General features: G+C 37.9%; 1 protein-coding gene across 21 annotated transcripts in view; it reads left to right on the forward strand.

Annotated features, from left to right (window-relative positions):
- CCDC7 (coiled-coil domain containing 7) overlaps positions 1-26,614 on the forward strand; it is a 122,458-nt gene that overhangs the window by 16,946 nt on the left and 78,898 nt on the right. For 19 of the 21 annotated variants that reach the window (XR_011976717.1, XR_011976713.1, XR_011976714.1 and 16 more), the window contains 4 exons: positions 17,277-17,363; positions 18,881-18,901; positions 19,852-19,884; positions 23,705-23,874. Coding sequence is in view for 16 of the 21 variants with exons in the window: in XM_072651944.1 (XP_072508045.1) it covers positions 17,277-17,363; positions 18,881-18,901; positions 19,852-19,884; positions 23,705-23,874 (311 nt within the window). In the remaining 5 variants the exon portion in view is untranslated. Of the gene's footprint in view, positions 1-13,597; positions 15,092-17,276; positions 17,364-18,880; positions 18,902-19,851; positions 19,885-23,704; positions 23,875-26,614 lie in introns of those variants that run through there. The other 2 variants (XM_072651955.1, XM_072651947.1) reach the window with 2 other exon arrangements.

Consider the following 26,614-nt stretch of genomic DNA (forward strand, 5'->3'; position numbering starts at 1 on the left):
CATTCAGTGACAGGTCCCCTTGAAATTATTTTTCAATCAGTTCAATTTAACATTCCTGAACACTAGAATCTATAAGCAGCTGTGCTGTTGTTAAGACCTCAGTTTAGCCACCCGATAGATTGGTTATCCTCGTAGGCCTATTTATAGATTATCAATTCTGTATCTTTTAAACTTCATCTACCCTTACTCAAGTAGTAGTAGGCAAGAGACAGTTATTCTTAGACCTTAAAGAGTCTGCTTTCTTAAGTAGACATGATGTCTGCGTTTCAGAGATGGAAGATTCATCTTGAATAGGACTGGGCCTCTCTTCTGATGAAGCTCAGTGGATAATGCTCTTAACTTTCTCATGTTTCTTCAGTGGAGGTTCATGGAAGCTTGCTTAAGAATTGATGCCTGGTTGCCCTTGTTATCTGATGATTGCAATTCAGTATATGTGTGGGTTGGGAATCCAGCAGCTAGTCAGCAGGATTAATGCAATTCTGGCCAACTCTGCTTTAATATCAAGGGGTACCCCTTCCCTCATTCTTTGGGCACAGTGCTATGTTTGAGGTAATTGAATCCTTAACTAAGTTGGCTTTCTTCTTCCTCTTTACTAGACTTCACACTATGGTTACCAATTCTTAAAGAAAATTTTCTCACTCTTGGTCTTCTCAAATTACTGTGGGGTTTCTAGTTTGTGTCATTGTTTCATTCAGTCTCTCAGGTGAAGGTTTACCATTTTATGACAAATCATTTTCAGTTTTGTAAGGGCATATTTCAGAATGTATCTGTTGTTAAACCTACCATCAGAACAATTGGGCTTTCCTGTGACCTATTCAGGAATTGTGTTCTAATATTGTCTACTCATCTGTCCAGAACATATATTTATACTCACTTTTTACCTTTACTTGTCTCATTTCCATAGTCAGTGACTAAGAGACTTGAGGCTGACCAGTTTAACTTGTCTTCTTCTTTAAGAGTAGCCAGATTCCCATTCAACTAGTCAGCTAATCATCATTCCATCCTTGGAAGCTCTTAATCAGGAAACCAGATCCAGTTGTACTTCTGCAGCCTCTGTACAAGCAGACTTCCCAGAAGCTGACAGATAGGGTGGTAGTTCAGTTTCCTCTCATTTAGATGGTCATTCTGATGACCTGCCACCTGGGGCTAACTTAACTCATACTAGTCTGCTACAGTGCTTTTTTGGATTCTGAATTACATCAAAGATCCGTAGTAAAGACTTAGGAGTATATGTTATGCATTCCCTGGAATTACTCTAGGCCTTGCACCCTTTCTCCCTTTCCCCTCCCTCGTAAATCACAGTCTTGAAGTCCAAGAAAGTGTTCTGATTGAAGGGATATTGGATATGTCTATTGCTCAACAATAAAAGTTGAGTCAAAAGCAGGTGTGGCGACTTGAGCCAGTCAGAGAATGGGGATGCTGGCGGTTTTAATAAAAGGACTGAAGCTTTTGAGAGTTAGATAGAAAAATAATTCCCTTGGTATTCTGCATTTTTTGCTTTTATACTCAAGAGGACTCTCCCACTCTTGAGCCTCTGCTCAATAACTAGCCTTCCTGTTTGTCTCAGATCTAGTTGTCTGTCTCCATGCTGCAGAGAAATCTCATTACCAGCCCATACAGACTTTGTCAGTTTGTGCTCACCCCTCTTCCAGGCTTCAGCTCCAGGTGACTGTTGCCCAATTGCTGGCATGTCAGCCCTGGCAGTCAAGGATACTATAGCAAGGAAAGTTTACTAAGCCAGAAAGTTATAAGGAAAAAGGTGTGGCTACACAGAAATAGCAAGGGAAGGAAATAATTCCTTTCTTGAAATTTGTTCATGCTACCCCAAAATGCTCAGAAATAATTCTGGATTTATCCCAATTTTATACTGTTAGTTAGAGGATAGCATGATTCTCCAGGGTGCAGGCAGCAGAGACAGCTATTATCTGGATTGACATTACAAAACAGTTTTATATACATTAAGGTTGGTCTTTGTTATAATGTGTTGATAATATTGTAAATGTTTGTGGAAGTATTATGAAAAGTATGATTATATACAAACTAAGTACAAAGCTTAAAAAATATTTGTTAATGCATATATAATTAATAGATGTATGTGGTATATCTTTTTGAAAATATATTTTTATTAAATATTGCTAATGTGTGTTTTCATGCATGTTTACTATAAGATGAATGCTTCTGAACTTCTTGTAAATAAAAATAAAAATTTAAAAACTGTCAATACTAGATTTGAAATTTACTTGGTGATCTTATCAGTTTCCATTTCATCTCTACATAGATGATTCCTAGATCTGTATATCTATTCTTAAGTCTTTCTCCTGAGATGCAGTCTAGCATCACCAATTGCTTTTTAAAAAAAATTCTGCATCTCCCTATCTGCCCAGACTGACATGGGCATTTCAAACAGCATGTACAAAACAGAATTCATTACCATTTATTTCCAACGCTCTTCCCTTCTAAACCTCCCTATTATTATCAAGAGCACCACTGCCCTCCTATCACCCAAGCTTGTGACTTTAGTGATATCTCAACTCCTCACTCTCACCTCATATATTCAATCTGTTGCCAAATTTTGATGTGTCTATCCTCAGAACATTTCTCACATTCTTTCTTTCTAGTCAGACAGGCACAGCTCTAGTTTAGGCCATCGTCGCCTCTCAACTAGACTATGGCAATAGCTGCTTGAATGACTTCCCTGCCTCAATTCTTTGCCTACTCCCATCTATCTTTTGCTCAGTTGTAAAGGTGATTTTTCTAAGGTGCAGGTCTGACTGTGGTGACTCCCTGCCTGTTGAACTCCAGTGACTCCATGTTAACTCAAGGATTGAATATAAGGTTTTTTTGGCATTTAAAACTCAAACTTGACCTATGTTTTTATTCTTTATGTCTTAGCATGTATATAATTTATTGGTCCAGCTTCACTGGACTGCCTGTGTTATCAGACATGACACTCCATCTCTCTTGATGCCTTTTCATAGATTGTCCCACATGGCTATAATGCTCTGCCCCTTTTCCTCTTCCTCTTGCAAACTGCACATTGATGGAAAAGTTTTTTTGAAAATTATTTGAGGGAGTGAAAGGTAGTGTTTCTATTAAAATGGTATAATTAAAGGTTCTAGACAAATCTACATTTTTTTCAAAAAGCATTAAGAAATGTGCCCCAAAAAGAAAAAGATCAACAACTGAAAGGAGAATTTAATGCAATCTTCCCAAGGTAGATACCAGATAAAACTAAGTATCAGCCAAAGGTAGCACTATTAGCTCTACATCCTGCCTGGCTGCCTTCCTTAATACAGCCCCCTCTTTTCTCCAAGGCTGAAGGCTCTGCATAGCTGCTATTGACTCCCTGTTCACCAGTCCTAATTCCATTCCATTACTTTCCCCTCCTTTGCATCATAAAGAGTGAAAGGTCTGGGCTGTGGGTTGAAGACTATATGATTTCCTCTTGCCCCAACCCTAGGTCTCTGTATTGAGGGCTCTAATCTTAAGGGCAAGCATTTTATGATAAAGACTAGGGGCTCTGCATGGTTACTGCTGACTTCACCCAACTTGGACACTAAGGGAAGGTTGAAGACTTCATATTGTCTCCCAGTTATCCTTCCTCATTTCATGTCTCTGAGCTGTTTCAATAGTCCCAGTTATTGAAGAGTCAAGAGATAATATGGAAGTAACAGGATAGGGGCCAACCTTTACCAGCTAGCTCCATTGGGGGAATCACCCACTGCAATCTTCTAGTCCTTACTAAGATTCGTAAGATTATATATGGGAGAAAACCAGTAAGGAAAGACAGGGAAAGAACAACCAAAGGAACACCTAATACATTGAAGGAATGCTACAGGCTGAGAGAATCCCAGGACAAAATTTAATAGAATAGTAATTGGCAAAAAACAAATGGAATACTAGAACAGGCAATCCTAAGAGTGGTTGACCTGATGAAAGGATTGAAAGAAGATCTTATAAGAAGTACAATTTGATCTATTGATAAAAAATGCAAAAGAAAAACAGAAAGAATCTAGAAAACTTTTTTGAAGTAAAGGACATCCTAAAAAAAAAATTATTGGAGGAAGTGGAAGACAAGAATTCAGTCATACAAGGCTAAATTATTATCAAGTGTTTACATCCTGAGATGTACCTTACCATACCTTTGGAATCTCATCATCTCTTAGGGTCAATAGGGGAATAAAAAATAGAACTAAGGACTTCAAAAATTAGAAAAATGTGCTCCCCAATATTTTATGCATAGGAACTTACTATTTCTGATAAATTGGATGCCACAGGAGTTTATTCAAATACTGATATGTGTGTGTGGGAAGCATTTATGTGGTGCTTATGTGTCAAGACACTGTGTTAAACACTTTACAAATAGTATCTCATTTGATCATCACAACAGCCCTCTGAGGTAGGTGCTGTTAGCCCCATTTTACATAGAGAAAACTGAGGCCAACAAGACCAGATTTTAGAGGGTTAAGAGGGAGAGGAAAGGAAGTAGATGCATCAACTGCAGATTTCTCAAGGAGTTTAGCCACAAAAGGTAGAATGAATATGGGATGATAGCCATTGGAGACTATCAAATCAAATGAGGATTCTTATGAGGCTAGGGAAGACATAGACATGTTTGTAGTCAGTTTGGAAGAGACTATTTGACAGAGATTGAAGATGAAATGAGAGAGTGGAGTTGATGGAGGAGCAATCTGCTAGAGGAGATGGGATGGAATTGGATCACTTATTTAGGGGTTTGACATGGCAAGAAGGGCAACCTTTTTTCTGAAAGGGGTGAAGGATGATATAGTAGCAGAAGGCATCTGGGTGAAGTGAAATAAAGAGGATGGGAGAAGATGGAGCTGTGGATGAATGGCCTCAAGTTTTTAAACATGAGCAATATGAAATCTGTAATATGCCTAATTGGAGACAAGGTTTTCAGATGAGAGGGTATGGAGCTGGGGACCATAGGAAATTTGAGGAGGAATGAAAACATTTTGTGGTGAGAGGAATAGTGGGTTAATTATGTAGGAATGAAAGGGTTGCCTCACTGCATTGATGGCCCAGTTGAGATGAAGTAACATATGTTTGTGGTGGACCCAGTTGGTGTGGTTTCATGATTTTCTCTAGCTTCCTTCAACACCATGCAAAGTAGGAGTGTGAATGGTACATAGATGTGAAAGTAGACATGTAGGTTGGAGTGATGTTCTCCTGGTTGTTTCTTTTTGGTAATAATGTCTAATTTTTTTTCATCCCTTTGATATTTTCCCTTTCTTCAGGTATCTTGAGAGTCAGTTCTTTAATGTTTTAAAAATTGTTTTAATTGAAGTATGGACCTCTGTGTTTGCTTGGTTTAGTCATCTGCTTTTCCATCTTCATTTCTTTCAGTTCCATTTCCACATCCTCTGTAAGCATATGTCACTGTGATGTTAGAACTCAAATGTAGTTTATTCACTCTCCCTGATGGTAAGAAATTTGCTTTAAAAATACTTGAAGATCTTTTATATCTTTCATTTGTTTGTTATCCTGTGGTCAAAGAAATTTGCCCTTTTTTTAGCACCAGTGATCCAGTGCAGAGTCCATGTTAAATAGGAGGAATTCTCTCAATTATGGTAAGGTTCTTCACATGCTCCTGTTTGAAGATGATATTGTACTGATTGCATCAAGCCTCAGGAAGTTGCAGAGCTTCCTAACTGAGATGCACAATCATTCAAAAGAGTTTAACTACCTGTGTAGGAAAGGCCAAACAGATGAAGAATGGCTGTTGTCCAGAATATGACATACTATTGAACTGACAACATACAGAGCTCATGCATCAGTACACTATAGTAAAAGGAAAATGAGTCCAGAATTGAATAGAAAGGAGCATTGCCTTTGGGAAATTGCAAATTATTTTAATGACCTAAAATTTCTTTCTGAAATAAAGACTCAATTCCTAAAGGATTGAAATACGAGTATCATTCAAAAAGCAAGATAATGGCAAAGGGCATTAATAGACAGTAACAGAATAAATGAGAAAGCATGGAGGAGAAGCATAGTAAAGAATGTTCATACATACAAAATTATGTAAAAAGGCGATAGGCTGGTTACGTGGTATAAAAATAAGCGATAATAAATGGAAAGTCCATGTGCTTCATTGGTATACTGGAATTTTCAGAGAAAGTTCTCCTCTAGGTGGGTCCCCTCTGGAATGGGAGGACTAATGGGAGGACATGGACAAATTTTTCACAGGCATGAATGTGTTATAACCTGCATTATTGGAAAGAATACCCACAGTGATCAGATCACAGGTCCAGTTGTGCTTCATTGTGCTTCAGGGGGTAGGTGGGAGGGAGAGAAAGAAGTCTTCCTTTATTGCCCTTTTTGAAGTTTCAGTTCTTCAGAGATTAGTGTTCTATGGCCCAGCATCATAAGAATGTTGATATTTTAAAGAAAAAATTGAAACACCAACCCAAACTCATAGAAATCTATCAAGCCATAAATGAGTTCCTAGAGAAAAAAGCCAGGGGCAGAAAGATTTACAAGTGAATTTTATCAAACATTTAAAACCAGTCATTACATCAAATAAACTTTTTTCAGAAATGAAGAAGGGAAGCACCACAAGAAATTCTTTGAGGTAAATATGACTCTGATGCCCAGCCAGGTAGAGAAAAACCTCTTGAGTCTCCTTCCAGTTCTGAGAATCTGTGACCTGCTTTGTAGAGGTCAACTGAAGTGGTTCCCTATCCCCTATCCTTGAAACAGTATGAGCCAAATTACTGGGCTGTGCAGTACAGGAGTGGAGGCTGTCCAGGCAACACTGTGATAAGCTTGGTTTTATTGGAGGTGCAAAGTTATGGAGAACTGCTTAGAGACAGAGGGTAAAAGGACAGAGATGCAATTAAAAAATAAAATATATAATTTTGATTGCATGATATTAGAAAGCTTTTGCATAAACATGTTACTGGGAAAAGAAGGGATGTAATTAAATTGAAAAAAATCTTCACATCCAATATCTATGATAAGAGTTCAATATCCAGAATATATAGACAGCTGACAGAAATATTAAAAAAAGACCAAAAGTCATTCCCCAATAGATAAGTGATCAAAGGATAGGAACAAACAATTTTCAAAAGAATTGCAAACTGTTAGCTATAGGAAGGAATGTTTCAAATCACAAATAAGAGAAATACACATTAAAATACACCCACCAAATTGGCAAAGATGACAAAAGACAAGAGTCATTGTTGGAAGGGTTGTAATAAGACAGAAACAATGATGCATTGTTGACGGAGCTGTGAATTCATAGTACCATTTTGAAAATCATTTTGGAATTATGCAAATAATGGATAAAATGCTCATCTAGGCTAGGCATATTTCCTAAGGAGGTCATTGACAGAAAGCCTCTGTTTACACATATTTGTTGTAGCAAAGAATTGGAAATGAAGTAGGTGACCATCAGTTGAGAAATGGCTAAACAAACTGTAGTACATGAACATAATGGAATATTACTGTGCTGTAAAAATGACAAAACTTAATGAACATGAAGCATGAACTTAAATGAATTGATACAAAAAGAAGTAAACACAGCCAGGAAACACAGTAATTTCAACAATGTAAAAAGGGAAAAAATGACAAAATAACCTAATCTAAATGTTGCAAAAATATATAATGACTAAGCTTAGCCCCAAAGAAGAGATATAAGATGATACCACTTTCAACTCCTTTTGCAGAAGTGGAGATCCATGGATGTGGAACATTGTATATAAAATCAGCATTTTTAGATGTATTAATTTTGCTGAAATTTTTCTCTCCTTTTAAAAAATATGGTTGGTGGAGCCAAGATGGTGGAGTAGAAGGACGGACCTGCTCTAGCTCTCCCCACATAGTCCATAAAATACCTGTAAAAAATGACTCTGAACAAATTCTAGAGCAGCAGAAGCTGCAAAACGACAGAGTGAAAGAGATTTCCAGCCCAAGACAACCTGGAAGGCTGACAGGAAAGATCTATTGCACTAGGCTAGGAGTCAAGTGCAACCCAACCTGGACCACGTGGCAAGGACAGGACCAGAGCAAGCTTCGGGATGTGGAATCACAGGAAGCAACTGTAGTTCTCAGATTTCTGAACCCACAAACGCCAAAGACAGTTTCAAAGGTCAGTGAAAAAGCTCTTTCACCTGGGTGAGAAGGGATCAGAGTCCTCCCCCAGCCCTGACCCCAGGTGGCAGCAGCAGCAACCATTTTTGGAGCCCTGGCCTAAAGACCCTGGGAGAATCAAGTGGTTGATATGAATCTCAGCCCTGAGTGGTGGTTGTGGGGTGAGGAGGAGCACTGGCCTGGTTGAACTGGTGGAGGCTATGGAAAGGGAATTCTACTTGCAGTTCCAGGGCAGAAAACAGTGCTTGTGGTTGCTCACAGAGTAGTGTGCAGGCCAAGAGAGGACTAAACTCCTCTCCCTTGATTGTGCCATCTTAGAGGAACTGAGAACTTACAGGTCCCTAGAGTATGCCCTCCACTTGACAAAGGAGTCAAAAGTCAAAGAACAGGCTGGGAAAAGGGCCCCAAAAAGGAAAAAAAAACCAAGACTATAGAAGGTTATTTTTTTGGTGAAAAGGTATTTTCTTCCATCTTTTTGGATGTGGAAGAACAACACATACCATTAGAGGAAGACATCAAAGTTGAGACTTCTACATCCAAAACCTCTAAAAAAATATGCAATGGTCTCAAGGCCATGGAAGAGCCCACAAAGGATTTTGAAAATCAAGTAAGAGAGGTGGGGAAAAAATTGGGAAGAGAAATGAGAACAATGCAAGAAAATCATGAAAAGCGAGTCAACAGTTTGCTAAAGGAGACCCAAAAAATGCTGAAGAAAATAACACCTTTAAAAATAAACTAACCCAAAAGGCAAAAGAGGTTCAAAAAGCCAATAAGGAGAAAAATGCTTTAAAAAGCAGAATTAGTCAAATGGAAAAGGAGATTAAAAAGTTCACTGAAGAAAATAGTTCTTTAAAAATTAGAATGGAGCAGATGGAAGCTAATGACTTTATGAGAAACCAAGAAATTATAAAACAAAACCAAAAGATTGAAAAAATAGAAGACAATGTGAAATATCTCATTGAAAAGACAACTGACCTGGAAAATAGATCCCGGAGAGATATTTTAAAAATTATTGTTCTACCTGAAAACCATGATCAAAAAAAGCGTAGACATCATCTTCCAAGAACTTATCAATGAAAACTGCCCTGATATTCTAGAACCAGAGGGTAAAATAGAAAAAGAAAGAATTCACTGATCACCTCCTGAAAGAAAACTCCTAGGAGTATTGTAGCCAAATTTCAGAGTTCTCAGGTCAAGGAGGAAATATTACAAGCAGTCAGAAAGAAACAATTCAAGTATTGTGGAAATAGAATCAGGATAACACAGGATTTAGCAGCTTCTACACTAATGGATCAAAAGGTTTGGGATATGATATTCCAGAGGTCAAAGGACATAAGATTAAAAGCAAGAATCACCTACCCAGAAAAACTGAGTATAATACTTCAGGGGAAAAAATGGGATCTCAATGAAGTAGAGGACTTTCAAGCATTCTTATTGAAAAGACCAGAGGTGAATAGAAAATTTGACTTCCAAATATAGAAACATGAAATGGTAAACAGGAAAGAGAAGCCTTAAGGAACTCATTAAAGTTGAACTGTTTACATTCCTACATGGAAAGATGTTATTTGTAATTCATGAGACCTTTTTCAGTATTAGGGTAGTTAGAGGGAGTATACACACACACACACACACACACACACACACACACGGATATATGTGTATATATATGTGTATATATGTATATATATGTAGGTGTATATGGATATGCATGTATGTGTATATTATATATGTATAGGTATGTATATGTACATGTGTGTATGTGTGTATATATGTATGTATACACATATATCTATATCTATCTGTCTATATATACAGAGGGCACAGGGTGAGCTGAATATGGAGAATACCTAAAAATAAAATAAAATAAAACTTACTGTCTAATGGAATGTACTAGGAGTAAGAGAAAGGGAGAGGTAGAATGTAGCAAATCATCTCACATATAAGAGGGAAGAATGAACTTCTACAATGGAGGGACAGAGAGGGGAGATGAAAGGAAATAATTGAGCCTAACTCTTATGGGATTTGGCTTAAGGAGGGAATAATACACACTCAATTGAATATGGAAATCTATTTTACCCTGCAGGAAGGCCAGGGGAAGGAGATAAGAGAGGGAAGATAATAGAAGGGATAGCAAATTGGGGAAAGGGATAACAGAAGCAAACACTATTGTGGGAGGACAGATCAAGGGAGAGAATGGAATAAACTGAGGGCAGGATAGGATAGAGGGAAATGTAGTTAGTCTTTTACAACATAACTATTATGGAAGTACCTAGCATTGTTACACATGTATGACCTATATTGAATTGCTTGTTTTCTCAATGAGGGTGGGTGGGGAAGGAGGGAGAGAGTATGGAACTCAAAGCTTTAATAGTGAATGTTAAAAATTGTTTTAGCATGCAACTGGAAATTAATCTATACAGGCAATGGAGTATAGAAATCTATTTTGCCCTATAGGAAAATAGAGGGGAAGGGGGAATGGAAGAAGGGTGGGTAATAGAAGGGAGGACAGACTGGAGGAAGGGGTGGATGGGGGTGCATGCTGTCCTGAGGTGGGGGGTGGGGAGAGATGAAGAGAAAATTTTCAATTTAAATTCTTGTGGAAGTGAATGTTAAGAACTGAAAGATAAATAAATTTATTTATTAAAAATATATGGTTGTTGGCTGTCTGAGAAGAGAGAAAGGAAGGATGTCAAAGGAATATACATACACACATGTTACATAAAAACTAAAAAACTAAAAAAATACTGTTAAGAAAAAAAGAGCTTCTAGGGTCTTAGTTACCTCTCTCTTGAGTGAGTTCACATGACTTTGAGTCCACTACTCACTCCATTGTGGTACGTTGCCTGGTTCTTAGGATTTGTGTTTTGGTGTATGTTGAACCAAATGACTTCTAAGATCTTTTTCAAGACTCTATTCTATGATTTTTAATTTTATTGTCTTTTTTTGCTTTTATTAAATGTGTGAATGATTTTTGAATGTCAAAGAAGGTGAAATAGAATTTCATAAATTTGCTATTGAAAATCAGTCTTTGGACATAGATGTCTTTGGATAGGTGAAGGTCCCTCATATAGAAGAGGAATTAAGCTTTCTGTTTTACCTCAGAGGGTATACCTAGGAGTTAACACTGCACAGAGCAATGTAAAAAGAAACTTCTAACAATTAGGGCTGTCCCAAAGAGGAGGGGACTGCCCTGCATGTAGTGAGTTTCACTAGGAGTCTTTACACAAATGCCAGATGACTACTTTTCAGGGATTGCTCAGTTATGGGTTGGACCAGATGACTTTTGGAGTCCCTTCAGGATCCTGTGGTCTATATTGGAGTTAGAACCCTCTCAGGGAATTGGACCATTAGCTTGTGTGGGTCTCATGTAGGCGGTTGCTTTTACCAAAGGTACAGGTGTGTGAAAAAGTGAACAAGGGGAGTTAAAATTACTTGCCAAGTTTTTTGAGTTAAAGGGTGACCTAGGCAGTGGTTTGTCCTCTCAAATGTAAAACTATGAGGACCACTGTCTTTGAAATTTTTGTTTCAAAGTGGGCATATCACTTCTGCAGATATATACAACTCTCATTCATTTGCCTACCTCTGGTCTACTGAGATCAATCAACTGTTTCCTTTTTCTAATTATTCCACTTTCATTTTCATTTCTTTCTCATTATGTCCTATGCCCTCCATGCCTCTCCTCATGTGGAAAATTTCCTCAGTTATGCTCTGTATGGAAGTCTTGAAGTGTTACTTTTACAAAGCTTTTCTGAGTTACAAATATCACTCATTTTTGCTAAATAATTTTAATAAAACTTCAAATGAACAAAATTGTTTAAGTAGGACATTAATTTTGTAGACTCAAAGCCTTAAAATTAAATAATTTAAGGCTCTCATATGGTGTGCAACATAGGATTGTGAAAAGTACACTCTACTAGGAGTAAAAGAGATTTGAATTTGAGTCTTGGCTGTGCCACTTGCTATCTGTGTAATCTTGAGCAAGTCACTTTCTCCTCTTTATACCTGTTTCCTGTCTGTCTAATGGAGACAATCATAATTATATTGCCTACTTCATAGATTTGTTAATGAAAAAAGTGCCTCAGAAACTTTTCAGCACTGTATAAAACAAGCTATTATCACATATTAGTAATTACTATCTACTTACAAAATTTTATGTTTTAGCCTGACAGTATTATTCATGACCAACTAAAAGAAAATAGATGATCCAAATTCTAAGAGCTGTGCATTTGTAAGGATTTCTAAATACATAATGAACTCTCATGCCCATGGGGAGCAGCTCACTAGTACTGGGGAAACAGCTGAGAAGATACTGCCTATTTGCAACAAAATTGTAAAGCACTGTTGAAGTACACTTAGAAGTGAGGGGATATATATAAGGTGCTTTGTAAATCTAAAGTGCTATGTAGCTTTAGTGAACAAGGGACACTTCTGGACAAGCACCTGACCCTACTGTGGCCCAGGAATGAGTTCCCTCTAGAAATTATCTTGCATTTGTATCTTGTGTCTGGAATATAGTAAACAATACTTTATTGATCTCTCTCTTTCTTATCACTTTTCTCTTTCCCCTTTTCTCCCTCTGCCACCAGAAGTTGTTCTGGGGAAACACTAAACACTCCCCGGGTACAAGGGTTACCCTGTGCCAGAGTCCTTCCCAGGTTAGTCCTATGTCCTCTAGCCCACTGCAGCATAGAAAGTACTCACCTTCCTTAAGCAGAGATAATTAGAAGAGCATGCTATTCAGTTGCTACAACATTTTAGGTGCCACAAAAATCATTCATGGTTCTTGTGCTGAACCTTTATGCACTATACAGAAAAGAAGTATTAGATACAGTTAGGAGGCTCTACTCAGCCTTTTGGCTCTCCTCCCACTACCAGCTTATAGTGACTGGGATTATTTATATTTAAGAGGCATTAAGTGTGGATATCGTTAGGTCCATAGTGTTCTGTGCCAGCACTCAGTACTGAGATGTACATATTCCCAAAATATTGTTACCAATGCAGGTATGAAGGTTTCCAAGCAAGACTTGTCCCTGGGTATTCTGGGAATGTACTTTAACAGATTGACAAAATAAAAGATGCTTTCAGTCAAAAAACCTCTTTATCTTCTTCCTTTCCTTAATGCATTTCAGTTAACCCCAATCATGTAACTGTAGCATAATAGAGTTTAGCACACAGACACAGCTTGATTGTGCCTTATTACCAGGAGAGTATCCAGGAAGAGTTGCCAAATGCATAGTGGGAGTTAAGAAGGATGAGAACTGAGAAAAAGTTCACATTTGACAATTAACAGATCATTGGTAAATTGAGAGCAGTTTCTGTTCAGGGATTTAGTTGGAAGTCAGATTGGAAAGGATGGAGAAGTGAGTGAAAGAAGGGTAAGTTTAGACACTGAGCATAGATGTATTTTTCTCTTAAGTTTTATATATATATATATATATATCTCCCCCTCTACCCCAAGACAGAGATTTGGTCATGTTCATAGACCAAGGAAAAAAATTAAGGTTAAATAGGAAGGGGATAATTGTTGGGGCAATCTGGTGTATAAGATGGGATAGGATCAAGGGATCATGTTGAGGAATTAGCTTTGGCAAGAATGTCACAGCTTCATCAGAGACTGGAGTAAAGTAGGAGATAATGAGGGATTATGTCTAGGGGATCTGAGATATAGAGAAAGAAGAGGGAGCTTGTGGCAAATAGTCTCTTATTTTCTCAGTAAACCATAAGGCAAAGTCCATTGCTGAGAGATACTGGGGAGGGGATGGTGTGAAAGCCTTGAGTAGGGAAGAGAAAGTTTGGAATTGCTTCTGTGGGAATGATAGGGTCACAGATCTACAGCTGGAAGGGACCATCTAGTCTAACTCCCCTATTTTACAGATAAGGAATAAGGAATCTTAGGTTCAGGGAAGTTAAGTCCATATAATCAGAAGTTTTATGGGAAGGACTTGACTAAAGCTGGCTCTCTGGCCACTATTCCATACTGCCTTTTTTGTTCCATACATACCAAAATTCTTTAGCAGAATTCCCATCAATCATCAGTCAATAAACATTTATTGAGTACTTCTTATTTGTCAGTCAATGAGAGACATATGGTCACTGTCTCTCTAGTTGACATTTAAAGTTAGGCAGACATAGATGGCAAGCCTAAATGGGAGCAGTTGTTCTGAAAAACCCTGGAGGAGAGAGTTTGTCAAACCTGCCACCCTTGACTTCTGCATGGAGCTCATCCCACTTCGAAAATGAAAACCATTAAGACTACTCTTCTAATGTTATTCCTTGTAATATGAGGAGGATAGTAGAGGAGATGTCTGCCTTAGGATTAAGAGGACTTACCCACAGCCAGGAAATGTTCACTGGGGCACAGAATCAGCTTGAAGTGAATTGTAAGGCAGTCAGATATTTTCAATGGAAACTCACAGCACTTTATTGAAGGAATTTCTTATGTTCTAGTGAAAACATATTCAGAGTTTGTATGTGAGTAGAAAGAAAATGTATAGTTGTCAACCTCTGGGTGATCAGTCTTTTAAAGAAGGAAGGCACTGGATTTTTAAATTGGAGACATCATCAATGGGAGAAACTATTGAGCTAGAGAGAATCACAATATAATACTACTACCACTCTGAAAGAAGTCTCTGCCCACATCATCCAGTTGCATGGCATGTCTTAAAATACTACCTAGTTTTCTAACAATTTGTTTGGAGTACTAACCATGCAGCACTACCTTTAAACACATCATAATAAGAATATAGAACATAGAAGACCCTTGGGAAACAATACAGATCTCAAGAACTGGGAATATTAGAAATGCAAAAATGGAGTAAAGTAGTATTTAGAGGAAGTTACTGGCACCAACACTATTGAACTATGGTTATTAGTTGCCATTCTTGGTGATCTGCACAGTATACAGGAAAGTGAATTTTCTACAAACAATGAAAAGTTCTGCACAGCACCTCTGACATTGAGAGAATGAGAGGTGGAGGTAGGTGTTGAATGTTTGAGTAGGTAGTCTGCTAGTTCTACTAGCAACTCCCCCACCTCCTTTACACCTAGAATTGGGGTTTGGGAATAAAAGTATCAACATGGGAGACTCGTCCTGTTAGTGAGATGGTAACTACAATTTTATTATGCCCACTCCCATGACAATAGGGTCTTGAATGTACTCGCCTCCACTGAAGGGGCAGCACTCTTAACTGAAAGATGAACTTGCTGCCAGGGCATTGGGAGTAACTGAATTCTTCAGAGTTAGCAGGAGGCACACATTAAGTAACGCTGAGCCTCACTAGTGATGGAGTGTGACCATATGGTGGCCATCAGACCTTTAGCTGGGGTCCAGGACATCTCCTGGCCTGGTTATTGCTCCACTATTGCCAATCCCATTGACATATAGCAACTAGAGTGGGGGTCTTCCCTCTGGGAAAGGAGTCATTCTTTCTGCTCTATTTTTCTTTGCCTTTGTATCATGTATAATTTTTCTTAAGCACCATTAGAAACCTCTACCACTATGAGATTAACTTGTGTGACAACTCCTGGTCACTTGGGTTTTTTTTTCCAATTTATTTATTTATTTTTAGTGTTCAACATTATTCCCATCCATACACTCTATGTTTCAGCCTTACCTTGCTGTTTCTCATAGCCGATCTTCCATCTCCTGCCCATGCCTTTACACTGTCTGACGCAGCCCCTGCCCCTGTCCCTGGAATAGGCTGTCTCCTCACCTCTTCATATCCCTGGTTTCCTTCAAGACTCTGCTTAAGTATCATCATCTATAGGAGTCCTGTCCTTATCTTCCCTTCCCTCATGGGAGTACCTTATCCTCCAAGGTTATGTTGTATCTTGTTTGTGTAGAACTGTCTGTCTGTACTGTTTGTCCTATTAGAATGGAAGCTTCTTAGGGCTTGGACTGTTTTGCTTTTGTCTTTGTATTTTCAGGAAAACATAGTGGCACAAAGTAAGTGTTTAATAAATGCTTATTGATTAATGAATTATGAGATAGAGCTGGCAGACTTTCACATCATTTGCCCTATTACTGTGCATTATGTGCCCTCTTATTGTGTACCAGAACCACTTACACAGTGCTGATGTATTTGTTGAAGTTTAGTGTTGAGTATCTTTTAAAACTCACTTGTAATTGGGCCATTCACTCAGTACTATTCATGCTGAATTTTGATGCTTCATGCATAGAAGGCTCTAAGTCCCATTTTTCTCTAGGTTGTTGCAACCAGAACCATTAGCCCTAAAGAGGACTGGTTTGGCAACTATTCTAGTGATGGCTATGTCATGATATTTCTCTGTGGTGAGGGTTCCTGAAACATCAGGATTGATTCTGTGGGTAGGAAATATACATGTACACGGTTGATATCTATGTGTATATGTCTCTATACACATATACATGTATGCATATATGTATGACACATGTGTATTTTATGTATACATGTACATTGTATGCACATATATATTGTAATGGTGCATCATTGCATTTGGAACACTGAACTCTTAAGTTATGATGTGAGTTTGTTTACCACTTCTAAGACCTTCTGAGGGAGGAGAGGAACTGGGGAGAGCTAAGTCTAAACTAGATGGAGATGCAAGAGTAGGAAGTGGCAGTAGTGGTTAGGGTTTTCAGCTCCACAGCACTAAATCACAACTATGAGGGGAAAAGGAGTTGGGAGTTTGTTAGCTGTGTGACCTGGAAAGTATCAGTTGACTGGAGCCTCACCCAAGTATTTGTGGTGACAGGTTAGTATTAGTCTGTTTTCTTTCCAAACCCCAGGGAGTAGTAGATCTTTGACATTATGTTTATATTTTTAAAAGTTTAATATGATATAATTAAATGTAACCAAATGGAGTAACAATAAATGCCTACTATGTGCCACACACAATACTCAGTGCTTTGCAAATATCACTTCGTTTCATCCTCACAACTCTGAGAGATAAGTGCTGTTATTATTCCCATTTTACAGATGATGAAGTAGTCACATAGGGGTCCAGTGACTTGTTCAGGGTTGCAGAGGTAGGAAGTATCTGGGACCAGACTGGAAGCTAGGTCTTGCTGACGTAAGTTAGCACTGCATCCATTGTGCCACCTAGCTGCCTCTCACCACCTCCCTGTCTGTACACAGAGAAACTGAAATAAAAGTCACACTTCTTCATTAACTTTCTTTCAGACAGAAGCGGAAGAGATGACTTCATTTTTGTTAACATGCACATCACTTGCAAAACAACTTGAAATAGCAGTTAAAGAAGAACAACAGGTATTTATCCTCTGTAAACTGCAAAGAATGAAAACATTTTAAATTTACTTTAGAAAAATGTAGAGTAAGATGAGCCATTTTCCATTCAGCTGCTGAGGTGACTTTTCTAAGGCATCATTCTGACTGTTACCACCCTGTTCGATGAAGTCCAGTGACTTATTACTCTAGGCTCTAATTTAAACTCCTCTGTTTGGCATTAAACGATCTTCCTTACATGGTCCCTTTTCATTTGTCTAGTGGTGTCCTGTCATAATCCCCTCCTTAAACTCTCCTATCCAGCTTCACTGGCCTACTTGCAGTTATTCAAGTATGGCCCTCCAGTCCCTGTTTTTGTGCATTTCCATGACTGGAATGCACAGCCCCTTCATCTCAGCCTCTTAGTTTCCCTGACTTCATTCAAGGTTCAGTTAAAGTCCTGCCTTTTGTAGGAGGCCTTTCCTAGTTCCCCAAGAAGCTCACGTCTTCCTCTTCCAGATTACTTTCCATCTACTTTCTCTATCTCATTTTACCAACATGTTGTCTTTGCCATTAAAATGCATGTAGGCAGGGACTTTTCCTTACCTTCCTTTGTATCTCAGGGCTTAGTATCGTGTCTGGCACATAGCGAGCACTTAAGAAATAATTTTTGACTGACTGATTCAGGAACTCCAGTCCAAGAGATTCCTAGTCTAATGGAGGAGGAAGGGAAGAAAAATGCTTATGGATAAGTAGGGTACAAAAGAGAAAGTGTTATGTCCAAATGGGAGGTCACCTTGGAATTAGGATAAGGTGATACACAAACTGACCCTAAAAGGAAGAAACAGACTGAAACAGTTGCTGTGGGATTAGTTGTGTTCTAGGGCATGATTGATAGCTACTGGAGACGCAATGATCCAGGATAGGGTAGGGAGAGATGGCAGAAAGCTGGTAGTCTAATTTGCATGGAGTAGTGACTATTAAATGCAGGTTAAAGCAAGATGGCACAGGAACATAAATGCCAGAATGTCCTATACAATTGTGGAGAGTTGTTGGAGGTTTTTGAACAGGTAAGTGATATGGCAGTTAGACGAAGAATGAATTAGAGAGGAAAAGTACAGCATTGTAGAAAACGTTCTAGATTTTGTTCCAGACTACTTCAGTTCTAAATCTAGCTTTTCATTGGCTAGAACAGAGAATCTGAAGTCTGGAGTTCAAATTTGACCTCAGATTCTTATTGGCTTGGTGATACTGGACAAGTCACTTAACTCCTGACTACTTCAGTTTTCTTATATGTAAAATGGTGATAATAATGGCATCTACCTTCCAGGCTTGTGAGAATCAAACAAGATCATAGTTAGAAATAATTTTGCAAATATTAAAATATTTTATAACAATTGCTATCATTCTGAAAACTAGATGTAAAATCACATTGTCATGACAAGGCAGTTTTTCACCTAACAGAGAATTGCTATAGATTTGAAATAAATATATCATATATTTTGCATTTTGAAGGTTGGTGTTGTAATCATATTTATTGATCATATGCTTTTATTTTCCAGATATTGGACTCTCTTTTTAAGGTAATTACCTGAATTGTTGCTGGCATTTACAAAATGTGAACAAAACATTTATATAACTATATTTGTAAAAAAAAAAATCTACAAAGTTAAGGATATAAAATATGATTACATATGAATGAATGACTAAGCAAGTATTTAGTACCTAACCTATACCACCTGGTGGTAGGTAGGCACTGGTGATAGAAATTAAAACATGATACTGCCCTTGTCTTTAAAGAGATTATATTTTAATAAGAGGGATACAGTACAAGATGCAAGGGAATTGGGAACCAGGGGAAGAAGTTTTGGCCTGAGGAGTTACAGAGATTGTGAGTGAAACCTTGAGAGAGTCAATTTTCATGCTCTTGCTAGTTGCAGTAATAACACCCATTTGATTGCTGTGTGTAGTACTAAATGGAGAGGTGCAGAGGGTGTGGGGGTGGAAGGTTGATCTAATAGTACAAGATGCCTCTGCTGAGTACACCCTGGTTTTATGGCTAGATGGGTGAGACTGACTGAGGACAGCTAGATATAGTGTGTTTTAGGTCACTCACCTATGGAATAATTCTCCCAAGGTGGGGGGAAACTTGATTTTTGGAGGTCTGGACAGGGAGAGTTATTGTTCTTGGTGGTAGAAAAGGGCAAGGATTTCCACATAGTATCTTTGAGAAGACTCTTTCCTATGTATATATGTATATGAAAGAAGATTATCAAGCATATATCTATATATATAGATATATATTTCCCTGTCTGTTACCTCTGAAGTTTATTGCCTATATGCATGCTCACTGAAGGGGTGACTTGAAATTTGAATTAGAATCAGAAAAGTTATAATCTTTCTGGGGTACATACTTCAATGCATAGACTAAGGTGTTTATCTTGATATTTTGCTCATTTTTATTCATCTTAATATTTTGTTTCAAGACAAAATCTTAACCTATTACTAATTAATATTATTTTTTCCCTTAAAGTGGTTTCAACAAGAGGTCTATCATGTAGAAGAGGTAAATATAATAACTTTAAATCATTAGGATGATATTTGGTCTAACTTTTGAACACTAAAAATCCTGGGTGTCTGGAGAGCCCTTAACCAAATTTATTATGATCAGTTAACATTTCTTGAATACTGTTGCAGAGTAACATTTTTTAAAAAGTTTGAGTGGATTTTCTGCTCTTGAGGCACTCACTAAAAAGACATATTCCTCTTTTCATGTATGTGTATTAATTAGCCATGTGAACAATATTTCCTATCATCCTTCCTTCATAATATTTTTGAGATATTTGTAGAAAAGGAATTTAATGTTTACTTATTATTACATATGTACCATAGAAGAGCCTATTTATTAATAAAAGCTTTTAATAGTTAAATATTGTAGGGAAAATAATTTTAAAAACTGGGAAACATTTTTTAAAAAAGTTCTTCTACCTTGGCCCTGGCGCCTGTGGATCAGAGAGAAAATAAAGTATTGTAAAACACAGGTAGGACCTTGTTTACTTATTTTCTCTAGGATCTTGCAGTCCAGTTGGGGCAAGACTGAAGTATGTCATGTATCTAAAGATGAAATAATAAGTAAATATACTTGAAATATATAATTTAAATGTTCTTAGTAGGTTGTTGATTTTTTTTTTTTTGAGAATGAGCATTCAGCTCTGTAAGGTAGAAAGGGATATATGTGAGATATGCTGTAAAGGTAGAAATGACAAGATTTGGCAACTGATTGGATATATAAGGTGAGTGGCAGTGAGGAGCTGAGGACAGTCATGAGGATACAAGCCTTGGTGACTGGGAGGCTGCCCTCAACCATCATAGGGAAGATCAGAAAAGGAGAGGTTGGGAGTTGGGGGAAGAGAAAAAAATCCTTTATAGGACACGTTGAGTTTGAGATGCCTTTGGGACATCCAGTTTAAATATCCAGTAATAAGTTGGGGAGAGAAAGTGGGGCTGCATGTATAGATCTGGGAATCATGTATTTAGAGATGACAGTTAATCTCTGAGAGTCCATGACATCATCAAGTGAGAGAGCAGAGGGCTGCACAAGAAGAGGACCAAGGACAGAGCCTTGGGTGACATCCACCCTTAGAGGGGATGACTTGGGTGAAGATCCAGAAAAGAAACCTGAGAAGGAACAGCTGTGCCACACATAGTTCATGCTTTCTTTTTTATCAGCTTCTTGGCTTGTCCTTCATAATCTGTTGATTACAGTCACATCCATGCCAGATGAGTATGAGGAGAATGGAGAGAAAGGAATATCATGGCAAAAACAAAAGAGAAGGAGGTGGCCAGGAGGCGGAGGCAGCCGATAGCATCCAGTGCTCCAGAGAAGTCAGGCCAAGAGATGAAGAAATTATTGAAAATTTTAGAAAGAGCAGTTTCGCCTAAAAGGACAAGATCAGAAGCCAAATGGCAGAGGATTTGGAAGAAAGTGAAAGGAAAGTGTCTAGAAGAATCAAGTTCAGATAACTTTTTCTTTCTTTTTAAAAGAAATTATTTGTTTTTATTCTGAACTTAACAAACTTCAAATAAAATGAGTGTTTCCACATATAGTTCAAAATAGAAAAAGAGGTTTGTATAGGAATCTGAAATTCTCTTTTTTAAACATCTTGTTTTTCCTTTAAAGGTAGAATAAATTCAGCATGTAAATTTTAAGCCTATCCTGCTTTTCTTTTACCTGTTTTCTTGGTCAGTTGTTTTTGATAATTTCATATCTATTTTGCGTGGTCTTCTATTTTTTTTTTTGGTCTTTCAACTTTATTCAAATATTTCTTGTCTTGTGGAATCACTGAATTCTATTTACTTTGCTCTGTTTTTAGTGAAGTCCACTACTTGGGTGAGGTTTTCCACTTTTTGTTTTAATGTATTCTTCCATTTTTTTAGTTCTAATCTTATTTTTTAATCTCTTCATTTTATCTATTCTTGGCATCCTTATGGCCAAGCCTTATTCACTTCTCTGAGAGTCTTCTTGTCCTTACTTAGACTCTCTTGGATGTTTACTAACTGACAGTATTTCTCATTGTGTTTCAGATTGTCTTGTATTTGCTCCCAGCCTCAGTTTGGGGGTTGGGACTTTGTGCTAGGGCACAGCTCTACTCCTGTCCTGCCCCTTCCACCCATTCTTGGATGAGATAAGAAGGTAGCGCTTGGTTCTGTCCTCGCTGTAGTCTGAATGCCTCTAGCAGACATTCTGGATGGAATGAAGGAGATCAGACCAACCCTTTTGCCTTGATCCCTGGTTTTTGCTTCTTCTTCTGGTAGCCCATTATAGTTGTTGGCTTCCCCCCTTCTCCATTTCTTTTTTCTTGCCCAGTCTCTGACTGGGAATCAGTACTGTTTCTTACCATGATCCTGAAAGACTCTGGTCATTTGTAGATCATTCTGGGCCCAGACCAGCATACATGACAAGCTGTGGAGTTGTGGTCATATCTTCAACCACCTTGACTTGTGAATGCTATCTCCCTGCCCACTGCTTCTCTGAGATTCCATGGGCCTCATGTCCTGATAATTGCACATAAATCTTACTCTCTCAGAGGCCCCCAGGCTTCTGGCCCTGTGAGAACATGTGAGGTTCCAGCTCTCTTGTTCCATGTTCTCTCTGCTCCTAGCCCCCCGTAGGCTATTTAATCTGAGCTTGCAGGTGCTTTTGCCTGTCTTGTTGCACCCTCTCTTGGAGTTCTTGAAGGCTGTTGGCCATCCTTATGTGCAGTCCTGGGTTGGATGGAAGACCCTGTTGCTATATTTCTTTTATCCTTTTGATTGCTTTTAAATATTTGCTAAAGTATATGTTAGAGAAGTGAGTTCCTCTTAACTTTTCACATGGTCATTGTAAGCAGAAATTTTGGTAGCAAAAATGCTAAGTTAAAAATAATTTGAAACTTGAAATTTTTATCTTGAAATACTTATGTCTTCCATGATTAGCTTTTCATTTGTTTTTCATGTATTCTTAACTGATCCTTGAGGGCAGAAGACCTTGTTGCTGTATATCTTTGTGTCCCATACAATGTCTAACACATTGCTGTACATAATATTCAGCACAGAACTATGACTGAATTAATTTCATCCACTTTTCCCTCTGTTTCTAGCTATATAATAGAAAACTCAAGACTCATGAAAAAAGTTTAGTAGCTTCCTCCTGCTTTTCCTGAAAAACTACAAAGCACTGTTTATCTCTTAGGATGCCACACAAATGCTGGTCAACAAATCAGGGCTGGGATTCTACAGCCCTCCTCTGTGGGTTTGCCCTCTTGGGATCTACTGTTAGCTTTTTTGGAATGATGAGTGTCAAATGGATGAGGGATGATTTGGCATGACCCAAGGCATCTGATTACTTCCAATGGCTTATATATAGGCTATCCAGTTAGAGGTTGCCAGAGTGAAGAGATTCTCAAAAAGAATTTTGGATAAGCAAATTTATTACCCATTACCAATACTTTAATTTGCCTCCCATTATTACAGTTATAGTTATGGAGCTTTTGTTAGGAAAATATCTAGTATAGAAGCTAAAGATTGATTTAACTTCATATATAATCTTTTATTTTCTCATATTAGAAGTAGTAAATGATTCTGATGCTGTTTTTGCCACAGAGACAAATACACAGGGAAGCACTCACTTGATCTTATTGTCTAATAGCAACCTTAGTTTTAAACTTTGTAGCAGCTCTTGTTGCACATTTGCTTACAAGTTTATAAAGTATTACTTTAACGTTTGGCCATCACTACAGGTAAGAATAGTATTCTAAGAATACTTTTGTTATGGTTAACAGAATATTTGGGGGAGAGCCCCAGGTATAGTAACTTTAAATTATCTGATTGAAATTTTATTATTTTAGTTAGTAAAAGAACAAAATGTTTCAGACTGGGAGCTTCCTTTGCCAGATAAAGCAGTATCTTCAAGTATTGCCCAAGTGGTAGAACGTTTGCAAAAACTTGAAGGATTAATGAGTCAACTTACTTCAGTGCCAAAGGCCACCCGAAGAGCTGTAGCTGCAAAACAGAAGCTGTAAGTGAACTGTTATTATCATTATATTAGGACCATGAAGAGGAGAGATGCAATTAGTGCTGAAGTTGGGAAGGAGTCGTAGGCATTTTTGACAGTGAATATATAGGTCAATTAGATTAACTGGAACACATTTTCAACTTGCCATATCTTCTCTATGTAGAGTTGTTTCTATGTGAAGCCTTAAGTACTTGACTATGCCTCCTGCCCCATCATCTCCTGTCTATCCCCTAACTATCACTGCCTAGTTTTTCTATTCTTGTTTCTGGGATGTAAGAGTTGATAGAAAGTAGTCACGTAACTATACTGCTGGGTTCCACCACAAATTCATACCATCTTAGCTCATGGGGGCTTCCACTGTTTTATTTTTATTTTTTACTCATCTCATTTGTTCAGCAAGCATTTATTGAGTGCTTACAATATACAAGATACTCTGGATGACATAAATAGAAATAAGACACAGATGCAGCATTTACAGAGCTCACTACTTTAGTAGTATACGTAAGACATACACATATTTGAATCCTGTCTTTGTGACCATGGGCCACTACTGACCATGTATCTTCATTTGTAACATGCAGGGATTCAGTTAGATGGTTTCCAAGGTCCTTCCCATCACTCTGTACTATAGTATAAACCACATCAGGTAGAATGTGACAATGCAGGCTCAAAAGAGCTGTAGAAAACCCAGCTGGTGTTCAGAGCAGGTGGAGACTGTTTCTGTTTAGAGAAGGCACCTTGAAGGAGATGGCTTTGAAACTGGAGGTACTTGTTGAATTTCCTGCAATGATTGTTTTCTACATCGTTTCAACTGTACTTACAATCTTCACCCCCCCCCCCGCCTTTATCTTCCTTTAAGGAGGTGACCTCACTGTTTTCCCCTGAACATCATTCCTTGAGAGAGGAGACAAGAAAGCCTCAGAACCATACTCTTAGATAAAAGTTTAACAGTCAGGGGCTGGTCTGTCCTAGCAATTAGACTATTCAGAAAAGTTACTCAGCTCTTTCTAGCTATTCACTGATAGGTACAGACTCATACCTGAATTAGGGATCCCAGAGATTAAAGGAGGGTATTTCCTAGATCACACAGTTCTCTGAGTATGTTTACCATGACATTTCAATTTTTCACCCTATAGCAGCCCCTCTCAGCAAAATTGAGAGAGATGACCAGAATATATCAATTACTTTAGGAGCACATATGATGAGGTTTCTTATTGACTCTGGCTAACTATCTCCAAAGTAGAATGACTGTCACTGAGGCTGTGCTTCAGCTGTGGCATTTAGCATGGTAACTCTCTGATGTGTTCTCAAATCTTCATATTTTAAGTCTATCTACACTGACAATCCGCTTCACTGTGAATATGTGGAAAAATCAACTTTCATTGAGTGCCACTGAGTATTTACTTCCTGACTAGGCATGAGCCTGTCAGGATGTTGCTGACACACATCTTACTTCACTGGAGTTCAGGTTGTCTTTTTATCTATCCATTCGTCCAAATGGAAACCTTTTGAAACCAAAAGATGGTTTCAAAGGAAGATGGATCCTTATTAATCAAGGCTAATACCTCAGTTTGTACCCTTGTTTCTATTACTTTTTGCCTCCTCCAAGAACTCGTTTCATCAATTAACTCCTTCTTCATTTTTTTTGTAATTTCAGTCCCTTATTCTCCACTGACTCCCTACCCTTTGGCTTACAAACATTGCCAAATCTCTGCTAGTCTAACATAAGCTTTTACTTGATCCTATTGTATCATTTTGTCCCTCCCTTTGCTTTTACCACCAAATTTTATGAAAGAGTAATCTGTTCTTACTGCCTTAATTTCTTCAGCTTTTACTTGTTCTTTAACCTACTAAAATTTGAATCTCTCCCATTCCCCCTCTCCATTTAAACAGTTTTCTAGAAGATCACCAAAGAATACCTAATGGCCAAATCCTCACCTTTTTTTTTAATCTCTTTGCATCATTTAGTGCTATTGAACAACTCCTTTTTTTTTTTTTTTAAAAAAGCTTCCCTTCCTTTAGTTTCTATGGCATTACATTCTCCTGATGTTCTCCCCAGTTCTCTGAATTTGATCTCCTTTCTTAGTTCTTCTCTAAATGCAGATATTTCTCTTGGCCCTATTCTACTTTTCTCTAGTCTCTAGCCTTACCTACTTCATGTGCTGTCATAGATTCAAGTATCACTTATACAAAGATGGTCCTAAATGTTTATATCTCTGCTGACCCTCTCTTGCCTTGCTCCAGACCTTCATTTTCAAATATCTTTTGGGTATATCTACCTAGATATCCAGCTGGCACCTTAAATTCAACTTTTTTGAAATTTCTTCTCAAACTTCCTTCTCCTAATTTCCATATTTTTATAAATGTCATTATCTAGTAACCCAGACTAGAAACATATTCACCTTCTCCCTCTCCCTTGTTCTCTATATCATTAAATATAATTAAATCTTCCTTTAAAATATTTCTTACAGGTGGGACAAAAAGATGATAGATTAGATACTTTGCTCAGATTCTATCAACTCTCAGAAATCCCCCAGCAACAAAAAAAAAGTTATATGCCAGATATTAAGCAATTACAGCAAAAAAAAAATATTAACTCCAACTAGGTAAAATCCTTATGAATCAACACCAGGGCAAGCTAGTCTTTAAAACACTTTCTCCACACTCTTCCTCCACTAACTCCCCAGGCTTCAAGCAGGAATGCACAAAAGGACTTTTTACCTTGTGCCTGGGACTCAGATTG

The sequence above is a fragment of the Notamacropus eugenii genome, chromosome 3 (genome assembly GCF_028372415.1).
Source record: "Notamacropus eugenii isolate mMacEug1 chromosome 3, mMacEug1.pri_v2, whole genome shotgun sequence".
Taxonomy (NCBI): Eukaryota; Metazoa; Chordata; class Mammalia; order Diprotodontia; family Macropodidae; genus Notamacropus; species Notamacropus eugenii.